We start from the raw sequence: 12,964 nt of genomic DNA, 5'->3' as shown, positions 1-12,964 counted from the left end.
CACTAAATGTTACACTTATGACATTGTAAAATGCTTTGAAAGCTAAATACGCAGCCTAATACCACTCCTATATACCATGACCACTCCTATATAACTCCTATATAACTTCCCTATTCCACTTTTCCTTAGCACTGACCAGTGATGTGTGGACCCTGTGAAAATATAGTCATGTAATTTTAGCAAAATACATAAAAAAAAGCATTAAACTAAGAGACAGTGAAGGTGACATACTTTTCAGCATAACGAATCCAGGAAGAAGGAGCTTCCTTTTGGTACTCATTTATAAGACGGACCTGTTAATATTAGTATAATTAAAAAAGATTACATGATGTTTCAGTAACGACAAAAATTTTAAGAGGTATGGAAAGTTCATTTATACCTTTTTAAGTAAATGATTTATGTTTGCATTAGATACATCCAGACCTGCTGAAATACGAAGTGAATATTCTTCAGAAAGAAAGTAAAATTCCAAGTGTTGTGCTAAAACAGAAGAAATAAAACCCATCTCAATGACAAGAGTGGCAAAACAGACCATATAATAGTCTCACAGTAAAAGGTAATCGATTTTCAGGAAGTACATGATTCTTGAAGTCTTAAATATAAATTAATGCACATACCTAAACTTGTATAGACTTCTCGTGTCATATTAAATGGGGATGAAGAAAATGTTCTTGCATAAAACCTAAGAATTTTCTCCTAAGGAGAAAAAAAAAAAAAAAAAGCAATGTATTAAATATATTATATAACCATGAAACTGTATATTAGTACTGCACAATAACAAATATGTAATGACATTATTCTTAATATATTGCTCAGTTATCTATATAGATGTGAAGCACATTTTATAAATATATAGTTTGGGACCACAGGAGCATACAGTATGGAAGACGTTTTTCTTGAATACTTCTACTGACAGCACCAGTGACAGCACCAGCCTCACTGAGATACAAAGAGGCAGATCAGGTAATATTGCTATATTTTTCCATTAACATTAATGTTTTTATATCATTAACATGCCAATGACTTGTAACTAGCATTATTTTAAAAACAACTGTAGACCTAAACTGAAAGAATAATACATGGCAGCAGCTGAGACAACATTCATTTCTCTGAAAATCACTTTAAAATTGGAAGGAAAAAAAAAAAGAAAAAAGGCTTGATTGACATAATAAATAATCTGAAAATAGTTTAAGAAGCTACCACATTTTGTCTTCATCAGTGCCTGTGTAATATTAATATGTATCATTTTCTTATCATCATGGAGTATACACCTAACTTAAATAGGAAACATTTACATAATATGTTTTACATGAGTTTTGGCAACATGTGTTTTGTTGTTTTTAAACCATTCAAACCTCTTCACTCCCCATTAAAAATATATAATGGTGTACAGCAGTCTCTAAAATTCTATCGAAGCGCTGCTGTAATCTTTTAAATCAAGACCTCCTGGAATCAAACAAAGTTTTTTAAAAGAAAAAAAAAAACAACACTATCTGATACACATGCACATAGTAAGTGTCTTTGGATCCTGCTAAAATAATCATAACACATATGCAACTTCTTGCTCCTCTTGAGTACTGTTTACTACAGCTAGACAACTGATAACTAAACATAGAAGAACATCAGCTTACACTGAATGTTGCATCAGGATCTGACAGAGACATCGTTAGATGCTTACGCAGATTTGGCCAACCCGCAGAGTTGAGTACATTCGAAGGAGGGGCAAAGCACAGTGTCTGCAATGCTTCTTGGCGAACCTGAAGTGGTCAAAAAGACAAACAATACAAATCTGTTCAGAGCAACCTCTCAGATAAGTAATTTACAGTATAAGTTGTAGGAAGGAAGAAATATGACTTGGTTGTACATCAGATAAGGAGTCCCAAAATACTTACCTTTTGCTACGTTATCATGGTGATTTGGACAAAACAATACATCAGTGAGAAGAGGAAAAAAAATACGTTTTAAGAAGCAACAAAACCATTTTAAAATATTAGGTTTTAATATTGCATGTATTATATTAATTTCTGGTTTACTTTCTGCTTTTAATGAATGATTTTGTTATCAAGAATTATAGAAAAATTACTTTATCTCTGAATGCTACAATTGCACCTAGCAGTTCATTAAAAAGTCTATAAGGAAAACTGGAAATAAAACACTATTTTACTGCAGAACTTTCATCACGTTCATAATTAAGTAATTTAAAATAACTTTTTCTTTGTTGTTCTATTTGTAGACAACTAATCGCTAGCCCTTTATTTCATATTGCTGAAACCAACTGTAGGAAATTTAAGCATATTTAATAGCATCAGACTTTTTACCTAGTTTTCTAAGAAAATGTGGCGTATATGATCACATTTATACCAGTTCCCATCTACCATGACTATTTCAATTGCTAGACAATCACGAGCAAAATTTAATGAGAGAGAGCGAGACAGATTGATCAAAACAATAATGATTTTCCAAGCTTCAAAAATATTAAAAGCTTACTGGTGGTCAGAGACCCAAATTAGTACTGACACTGACAGAAAGGCAAACCTAACTTGGACATTATATATTCTACCTGGCAGCAGCTTGTTGATGAAACAGCAGGCACCCCTCTCTTCTGAGGACTCAGAAGGACACTCAAAGGACAAGGGGGAAGGTATCAAGAAGGGCAGAGGATACATGTGCAGGAAACCAAGGTTGAATAATTTTACTTCTCACATAATTAAAATTCCCATCTATAACACAAACTCCCAACCAAAAAAATAAGATACTTGCTGCAACTAGTTTTTGAGCCAAATGGTTATAAAGAATGAAATATTGCACTGCAGTGCACTTACCACGCTGAAGCCAATATATGAACTGACACAAGATTCTACTTACATATGTAAGAACAATTACATGCATATAGTCTGTTCTCCAATATGCCATAAACATTCATTTGTATTCAAATTTCTTCTTTTAAACTTACTTCCTTAGGCTGAATAGGGTCAAGTCTTTCTACAAGCAGTTGCAATTGTTCTTGACTCATGAATGTATAACTCTGTAATACACATTATAAAATGATCATTAGTGTATTTTATTAAACTGAACAGCAGAAGATTAAAATCATCAGTCTTTTTGATACCTAATTTACTTTTAATAATTTGGACTTCATCATTTATACTAATTTAAATTAAAGTAAACATTCTGAATGTTGTCTGAGGTTTGGCCAAAGTTAAATTTTCAGCAACAAAATTATTCCTTACGCATTTTTCTTTGTTTTACTTAGAAGTTTCCTTTATCTTCAGAAAATGCCTTATAATAACTCATTAAGTAATACAGTACAGTGCAGTACTCTGAAAAAACTACACCGTATTTGGCTCCTAAAAATCACAAAAAGTTGGATGAGACATAGCTTTTACCATTATATTCTCTTGTTTACTTTCCATTATTTTCAGTACTTGTATAGGCACTTTAGAGTATATGCAAAGGATTCACCTCATCTAGTATATGCTGTCTAAAGGTTAGACAGCTAGTATGAACTCAGTAGTTCAATTTGCAAGAAAGGCAATTCATTCATTTATCAAAGATAGGAAGGATGAATTATTTTCTAGGGCTGCTTCTCAATTTCCACTAGCAGAAACTTAACAGTTGTGCAGTATCATGCTTATTTTATAATGTAGAAAGAAAATACATTTACTTGGTTGAACGAAGAGTCACTGTCAGAACAGTTGTCTGTATAATAGCCGCTCTGACATTCTTTCTTTGTTTTACTATCCATCTCCTTATTACGCATTTGATCTTCTTCAAACTTATTAATTAAAGACTCCACCACAATCATCATGATGTTCTTCAAGGCATGCATCATTTCTCTGTATCTTCAAAGTAAAGAGGATTTTAATATTAAAGGGCATAAAAATCACATTTTAAAAAAAAATCACTAATTAAGTCATGAATAACTGAATATGGCATAACGCTACTTAGACCCAAACTCATTGAAGGAACAGAAATGAACAAAAAACAAATGCAAATTCAAAACAAGCAATAAAACATGCAGGTATCTAGATCTTTCAGGAAACTAAATTTTAAAATTGTAATAAAACTCTCTTTTGCCCTTCTAAAGCCATTCAATGAAATCATCACATGGTAACCCTGTACTGAGAGTTTTTTAAGAAGGAACGATGTGAACCCACCCAAAGGGAGAATGTGTCCCTGACAGAACAGATCAGTTCATTGTTACTGTTTGTGTTTTCCCATTTTTTCTTTTGCTATAAAAGCCTTGAACAGAACCCAACAGAAGAGAACATGTCAATCCTGACTCTTGAGTACAGGCCATGCACACAGAACTGTTTAGAAACAACAAAACCACGATTTTTCCAAATTACAAAACAAAAGAATAATAACATCCATGCAGAAGCAATTCAAAATAAAAACCTTTGGTGCTTTAGAAAAACATCCTATTTTAAAACTGGTATTTTATTTCAAGTTACTTCTTACTTTAAGGCTATTAGTACTAATTTTAAGGTCACCAAGGACATCATAAAGTAGAACTGAAGTACTGCATAAAATCATTTTAGTGGTTAAAACATACAAAGCCAAAAATTATTGGTTTTTCTCTCTGCTTTTAATTTCACTGTTTTCACATTGTACAAGTTTAACTTCAATGAAGTCCTTATCATGTTTCTCAATGACAGCTAATATACAAAAAGGCACAGATCTGATTCACTATGACAAAAGTATACTGTTTGCTTTTCATTAAGAAAACCATACTTTTAGAACTGCTTTCAGCAGTATTATGTAGACAGATTTTGTATAGGAATTCCAAAAATAATGTGGTACATAGATTAAACTTTTGAAATTTCACATTCTTTCTGGCACAAACAGCTGTATATACTAAAATCCATTTTATAAGTACTACTCACTAATGCTTTAAAGAACCACAGAAACTACCTCCCTGTGCAAATTCAGTATCTGAAAATTCAGTAAAGGAGCTACAAGCCCTTGTATTCCAAAGGGAAGTTCCCTTCCCAATGCCCACAAGAAGGGAAGAAAGTTTGTAGGGAAGAAATGAACAAGAAAATAACTGGTGCTCGCAGAGGTTTGTCTATTTAAGGTTTCTTTACTAAATATGGTGTTCAAAACCAATGAATCTGTAATATGCTGTACTATGCCATGTAATATGCTATGTAATATGCTGAGGTAGTTTTCCACACTAACCTACTAATCTCTGCCTGGCTGACTTCTGACTCAGGATGACATTCTGAGTCAAACATACAGAAAATCTTAGATAATTCTACACAGTTGATATATGTAACAATTGTACCACAGACAGACAGCATTGCAGAGGTATCTTTGAATCCAAGGAAGAAAGCTCAAACATCAATTTCTAAACTTGCCAGTGATCTAAACATACTACTCTCAAAAGACACCTTGCTAGATCTCAATGAAGCAATCTTCAAAACACACCTGTATTCTAATGCTTGCCATGCAGAATCTCCGTTTATATCTAAGGAAATTACCATACTGTAATACTTGATAAGAATACAATATTTCACTTAAGCCACCTTCCATGTCAGAACTGAATTTTGTATGCAAATAACGAACAAACATGAAGTAGTGACTCTCATCTTTCAAACCTTATTCCTACCTAACTCTAATCTCAGATATCTCAGAAGCTTCATAGATTTGATACTTATCATTTTATGCAATGGTTCACACTCTTCATTCCAGAGTGAGCTGAAACATGACAAACTGAAATGTAAAGAGTGGGAATATCTGAATTGTTTAGCACTGATTTTTAAATGCAAAGAATCACATTTGTTACCATTATGTTTCAGAAGTTATGTTTTTCAAAACACATTCTGGAAACAAAAAAGTAAGACAAAGTCCAAGAAGTAACAAAAATGTGAATTACATGCATGTACTTACTCTTTGGATTCACGAGTCTTCTTTGTAACGTGTTGAACGAAAGTGTCATAGCCAGATACTTCACCCTGATTTTGAGCAGCAGTACATTTTTCTGTTTCTTCTTCAATCACAGAGCCCAGAGTATCGTTTATATATTGTCTAAGGTATTTCACAAATTCATAGCTGAAACAAATGTGTAAAATTAAAATGTAATTACTTTGAGCTCACCATCTCACATTTTCAATGTTGCATTAATATTAGCCATCTCCTTTCCTGACTTTAAAGTAAGGGTTTATGTATGACTTTCAGAAAAATAAATTCAGCTGTGAAAACACACAATAAAGTTTGATTTTCTTCAATACAGTCCTTCTCAGCATGTTCTAGGAAGGAACAATATCAAATAGTTTCTAATTTCCCGTTGTGCTTCTTCTGAGACTAATGTAAAAGTTTACTCGGACAGATTAATGTTTTACAGACAAAAACAAAATAACAAGAAATCTCAAATTTAAAATTCTAAAAGAAACATTACTTTCAGCATCCTGAATATAATGCTGTCTTATGTTATCCTCATCTGGTATTATTCATTTTAAAGTGAGCATACAAAAGGAAAAGAAACACAGAAAACTCAGCTTATAAATTCATCCAACATAAAGGCATGTATAAGACTTTAAATCTGTCTCATGATGGTAACGCCGAAAGTCTCACCCAAATTCATAGACTACCTGTCTATGATATGGACGTGTAAAATGGAAAGAAACTGGCACTTCACATTCTTATTATTAGATACTTACACAAACATAACATTAAATAATGAATTAAAAAAAACTCACTGGACATACTCCTCAGAACACATCTTCACTAAAGAAATTGATAAAAAATCATTTTCAGAATATATGAAGTTTTGTGGGTTTTTTTGTTAACCTTCTGATTTGCATAAAAGACAAGGCAAACAGAATCACATGAAAAAAATAACTATATTCACCACTAGGTGCCTCATTGTAATTTCATTTTATCAAATGCAGATCTGCAACTACTTTCATTAATTACAATAAATTAATAGTAAGAAATTTTTTTTTAAAGTCAGTTGACCATGAAAATATAGAGTCTAAAGCTATAAAATGTAGAAGTAAACAAAAGCTACTGCTATAAATTATCAGCTTTTGCTTTTCGGTATTAAAACAAAAATTTATACTCAAGATACAGAAAAAATAAAACCAAAGGAAATCTTGTCTTCTATTGTGCTATCATGATACGTACTTTCTCACTGAGTTGTCTACCTCAAGTTCCATCAGGTGTAACAGCCCTGTATTTTTCCCCCGATTATTTCCTTTCCCAAATCACTTTTGTTCTCAATGAAAGTAATGGAAATGCATTTCAAGAAAGATACAAACATATTTATTTGCATTTTCATTTGTCAAGGCTAGCTTCAAGGCTAGCTTTTTACTCCTGCAATAATGAAATTGCATGAATCTCCACCGAATGAAAGATTTCATAAAACTTTCTTCCTTTTTTATTTTAATGACAGTAACATTTCCATCATTTCCATGGTATACATCTTTGCAGTGACTGCTTCACTCTGAAATACACAACAATTACATCATTATTCATGCCACAAAGTCTATGTCTGCTTGATGTCCTACAGCTATCTTCTGAATCTTTCTTCCAGTTTAAAAATACATTGTGAGCATTTCAGACATTTCAAAACTACTTCTTAACATGCAAAAGCACATCAGACTGTTTAGGCTTACAATAGACGCTCCAGGAAAATAAAAGTGTTAAGAATGCTCTAAGGCTTAGATTAAAGAAAAAAAAAAAAGGTTCTAATTATATAGTGTAAAAAAAAAATCTGAGTTTTACTACTGCATATAAATTTCAAATTAGATTCAAATTTTCTTTTTGTTACTTTCTGAGGTCCCTGTGTCTCTCTTTTCTACATCACAGTGGGAACAAAAGATAGAGTAGATAGGTCTTAAAACTTGGCAGGTAACCAGCTTTCTCAAGAGAAATCAAGTCACAGACCTCTGATCATGAAAATGTCTTCAAGGTCATTTAAGCTTGGTATTCTCTTGACTTGTCACAGATGCATTCTGAAAATCCTCCATATAGTAAAAAACAAGCATGTATGAGTACCATGGAAAGGAAAAGAGGAGTATGTGCTCCAGAAATCTAGCATAGCATGTAAGAGACGCCACACAGTCAAATTTGATTTAATAAAAAAATGTGATGCATTTCTGCTTTATTCAAAACATAAATTAAAGAACAACTTACTGATAAGATATACAAGGGTTCAGCAATATATGCTAGACAGAAGAATCAAAAATGGAAGCCAGAATAACTTAAATTTTTAAAAAGGTACCTGACAAACAAAATTATACTGTCTTGCAGGTGTCAAAAACACTCCCTGACAGTCTTCAGTCAGGATTTCTTCTAAATTCTGTTTGCATTTAGTACATTATCATAGAAGCATTTAGGTTGGAAAAGACCTCTAAGATTACCTTGTCCAACCTTTAACCTAGCACTGCCAAGTCTACCATTAAACCATGTCACTAAGTTTTACATCTACATGTTTTTTGAAGATCTGATTACATGTGCATGTGCATTACTGTTGACAATGTTTAGCAGGAATTGTTGAGCTGCTTATAAGAGAGAAACTTACAAAACAATTACAGTAAAAATAGTCTGTTGCCAAGAGTAGGGGAAAAAAAAATCAGGAAAAAGGCAAAATTCATTGTATTCTCTTTTGAAATCTTTTGCGATTTCATTAGTGGCAAGAATCCATATATAAAAAATACATACACACTCACACATCAATACCAATTGCAAACATTTCCCATGAATAACATAGCTCATCAAATTTCATCTCCTTCAAAATATTAAAAATAGAAAAATAGTTTTACTTGTGAAAGTTTTCATCAGTTTCCTCCAAATGCAAGAGAATCTCTTCTGCACATTCCACTGATGGGGCTCCAGTGATTTTTTCCTTCACACTTTGCAGCAACTGTCGAAGCATAGACTGCAACAGAGCTTCATCTTCACTTGTAAATTGAGACATCTGTATGAAGCAAATACAAAAATAACATGCTTTCACAGATTCTTTCTTCTTTCCTCACCTTAAGATGAGGAAAATCATAGAATCATAGAACAGCATGTGTTGGAAAGGGACCTTAAAGATCATCTAGTTATAACCCTCCTGCCATAGTCTGGGATGCCACCCACTAGATCAGGTTGGTCAGGGCCTCATCTAATCTCATCTTGCACACCACCAGGGATTGAGCATCCACAACCTCTCTGTGCAACCTGTGCCATTGCCCCAATACGCTTACAGTGCAGAATTTCATCCTAATGTCTAATCTATATCTATCCTCTTTTTAAGACCATTCCCCCTTGTCCTATCACTTTTTACCTAAGTAAAAAGTCCTTCTCCAACCTGTTTGTAAGACTGCTTTAAGTATTAAAAGCCCATGATGAGATCTCCCCGGATCCTTCTCTTCTCCAGGGTGAACAGCCCCAGCTCTCCCAGATTTTCTACATAGAAGAGTTGCTCCAGTCCTCTGATCATCTTTGTTGCCCTTCTCTGGACTGACTCTAACAGGTCCAAAAGCATGAAAAGCATGAAATCTTCAAATGCTCACTTTTTTTCCTGTTACACACAGCATGAGATTATGGTATCAAAACACACGACCATGGTAACAAAACATGTGATATGAAATATCACGATAGGGTCTATTTCAGACAAACTGGAATTGATACAATTAAATCAGTTTTAATGGACCTCCTGTCATCTTGGGGCAATATTCTTACTGAGAATACTGTATTAAGAAATCCTACAGTTCTGTGTGCAGTTGCTTGAAGAACAGTCCATCGAATAGGCACAAAACTATGGCATAACTACCAAAAAAAAAAAAAAAAAGTTTCAGAGATGTAACAACTACCTTGATGAGAAACCTCTATGAGTCTTGCACCTTCTTCTCAGATAGTTTTGGTGTCCTGTCCTGATTTTTTGGATCCCTCTATTCAGAGCTATTGCAGTGCCCATGGTGAAAGGTGTTGGCAGCTTTTGCAAGCAACACAGGCCAGGTGGAAATGTCAGATTTTTATTTTTTTTTCCTATAGTATCAACAGCAAAGTGACCTGACAGAGTCCTCCCATTTCAACACTACAGCTACTAGGAAAAACTAGGAGCAGCAGCAGTGAGAAACTGGAAATATCTATCAAGTACAGAAGACAGTGTCCTACCAGCTCAGTTCTCAAGGGTTGCCCCCTTCAGTCCCTGTACCATCCCCCATTAAAAAAAAAAAAAAAAAAAAGGCATTTTTAAAGACAGATTATGGAGATACCGGCTTCATCTCTAGCTCCCTCTGAAAAGTCTCATTTGACTTAATCACTAGCTTGCTTATCTTAAAATTCACTTGTAATGGCTTGCGTTTGGGTTTATTTCAGCAGGCATGTGACTCACTGAGTTTCCCTGAAATTGTTAAACGATCTTTTTCCCTCTGGGAATCCTTATGCCAAGCCTGGCTTGTGCAGCCTTTTCAAGCTCCAAGTTCATTTCAGTGCAATCGCCCCACAGCTGAAAGCCTGCCCCAAAATCCTATAGGGTGACCGAAGAAGAGCCCTGTAGCGGCCCTATCTACCCACCGCAGGAGGCATTTCACACCAGCCTTTGCCTGGGCAAGGTGCTGGTCACAGACGCGACCATTTTAGCAGCCAAACACCGATTCCAGACAGCAGCAATCGGGCCGGCATTCCCACCTCTCCCAGTGCCCACCGCCTGTCATTCGGCACCAAGCTGAATTGCTCACCATACCGCCCGAGAGCCCTCCCTCACCCGCCATCCCTACGGGGAAGAGCCGTGCCCGGGCCCCGCGCCCCCCGGCCCGCCCGGCGCCCCCGGCCCGCCGGGGATCGATCACCTTGCGGCGGCGGCGGCCCTTAGCAACCGGCGGCGCCCGCTGCCGGCTCTCGCTGGGCCCGCAGCGACATCGCGAGAGGCCGCCGGGGCGACGAGGGCCGGGCCGCGGCCGGCTCCTCCCTGCCCGCCCCGGGAAGCCGCGGCCGTGGGCCCCGGGCCGGACCCAGGCGCCTGCCCCCAGCCGCCAGCCCTGCTCGGCAGCTCTGACCCTTTTGTGCCCTGCAGGGTTTCTGTCGAAATCCCGTTTGCTAACGTTCTCCCAATTTGCACCGACATTTCTATTTTCTGGTGCCCTATAACTGGTAGCATGGAATGGTGGGAATGCTACAAAGTCGTCAAATTTTTATTTTTTTTTCTGCGAATAAGTGCAAAACCAAAAAGAGCAAAATCATATTGACCTGAAATCATTTCCCCTTAGCTTAGCTATAACAAGCCCAGAATGAGCTATAGTGGGCACTCATAGTAAATCGTGATTGACAGCGCCTGCACGTAAAGTGACACACTGCATTTTTATCCTCTACTCTTTGCTAATGATTTCGATCATGTCAATGTTTAGAAACATCTTCCATGGTGAGATATTTCTGTAAGGGCATCTGTAGTCCCTCCCGAGAAGTGTTGGGTCTGCTGTCTTACAGTAGAGCTACCGCCAAATTGGGTCCAAACATGAAAAATGCAGTATTTCTATTGAAGAGTGATGGTTCAGGAATTAAAACATACACCTGCTGTATTGTTAGCTCCTCAGAAACAAGGCTGTGGTCAGCTGCGATGGAGTCTATTCACCTGTTAGCAGTGGACGGTGCTATTCACAAAACAAACAGCAGAATAATTCTCTACTGACTGCTGCCTGCAAGGATCTTGAGCCACCAGTCTTGCTAGCTCAGCCATGCACTCTCCAGATGTCATAAATGCAGTGTTTTGGCTACAATCAACAGCAGCTTATTCTTGGTCTATGTTGTACTCCTCTTTCACGGAAAAGAGAAGAGTTTTGGCTTTTTTTTTTTTTTTTTTTTTTTTTTTGTCTAGATAACAACTGAAACTTACTTTATTGTAGTACAGCACTTCTGATTTCTCCCATTGTACATGTTGCTTTACAAGTGCTCATTTAAGTAACAGCATCTCAGTTTCTTGGCTGGTATGGAATAAAGGAACAATAAAATTAATATTCAGGATTCCTAGTCCTTAATGAAAGACGCTTCATTTTAGTATGCCTTTGCTATCTTATAGAACACCTTAACAAACTGCATCCATAGCAGCTTCATAGGAGGTTGTCATCCTACCTGCTGTGCTTCTGGAACCTTTATATTCCTTTCTATTCTCTTCCACTTTATGTTTCATTCAGCTGCTTATGCTACATGTTAGCCGCTACTGGAACCTGGAGTCTTCCTGAGCAGAGCTGGCAGATCTCAGGTACTGTTTGGCATGACCATTAGCGTGCATCCAAGCAGATACCTATTGAGGGTGATACTCCATGCTGAGAAAAGTTTATTATGTTTACATTCTATTCTGAAGTTCATTATGTTTACATGGATGGGTATGAGTCACATGAGAGAGGTTGCAGTCACTGAAATTGATCATGCTGATTGATTTCACTGATTTCACACTGGTGAAATTCCACTGTCTCTTATAGCCAAGGCATCCTTCTCAATGGCAAAAAATACTCCAGATTTTCTCTCCCAGCACTACAAACAGGAAGACCTCTCCTAGCTCAGGAAGACAAGCAATACAAACAAGTCTTCTTAGGATATCCAGGTTCTTAGTGCTGACTTCAATGATTTTAGGAACTTAGAGGAACACACAAATGAACCAGTTCTTCAAATATGTGGCATATAAGGTAAGCAAAGTTTCAAAGTGTGAAATATTACAGGGATATGAGTCATTTAAGTGCTACAGATATGTTTAGTTCCTATACCTGATAATTAATAAGATTCTCTCCTCATACCTTAACATTTGAATGACCGTTTTCAGAACAAGTTTATTCCAAATTTCTATAAGTATAAATTATTCCTGCAGTGTCTCCAGTGCAGCTGTTCAGAGAGGAGAAACCACAGACAACAAAGCAATCTTCTTTACAGCTAATGGTAGTGGTAGAAACAGCTGGTCTTAGTGCTAGTGACATTATACCAGTTATATTCTTTCCTCTCCTTCTGTTCTGCTCTGCTGTGCCCTGCTCTCTTCTCTTGT

At 36.3% G+C, this 12,964-nt stretch overlaps 1 protein-coding gene across 8 annotated transcripts in view; it reads right to left on the bottom strand.

Moving 5' to 3' along the window:
• The window catches only part of TBC1D32 (TBC1 domain family member 32), an 83,480-nt gene extending 72,543 nt beyond the window's left edge, over window positions 1–10,937 (bottom strand). For 5 of the 8 annotated variants that reach the window (XR_011095087.1, XR_011095088.1, XM_068677582.1 and 2 more), the window contains exons 1-9: window positions 10,785–10,937; window positions 8,769–8,923; window positions 5,893–6,054; window positions 3,665–3,842; window positions 2,954–3,025; window positions 1,632–1,757; window positions 618–696; window positions 380–480; window positions 232–293 (exon numbers count right to left, since the gene is read on the bottom strand). Coding sequence is in view for 6 of the 8 variants with exons in the window: in XM_068677582.1 (XP_068533683.1) it covers window positions 232–293; window positions 380–480; window positions 618–696; window positions 1,632–1,757; window positions 2,954–3,025; window positions 3,665–3,842; window positions 5,893–6,054; window positions 8,769–8,923 (935 nt within the window). In the remaining 2 variants the exon portion in view is untranslated. The other 3 variants (XM_068677586.1, XM_068677587.1, XM_068677583.1) reach the window with 3 other exon arrangements.
• Window positions 10,938–12,964: the final 2,027 nt, after the last annotated feature.

Source organism: Anas acuta, chromosome 3 (assembly GCF_963932015.1).
Source record: "Anas acuta chromosome 3, bAnaAcu1.1, whole genome shotgun sequence".
Lineage (NCBI taxonomy): Eukaryota > Metazoa > Chordata > Aves > Anseriformes > Anatidae > Anas > Anas acuta.
The sequence above is the reverse complement of the archived record's forward strand: the minus strand, read 5'-3'. Positions and strand labels throughout refer to the sequence as shown.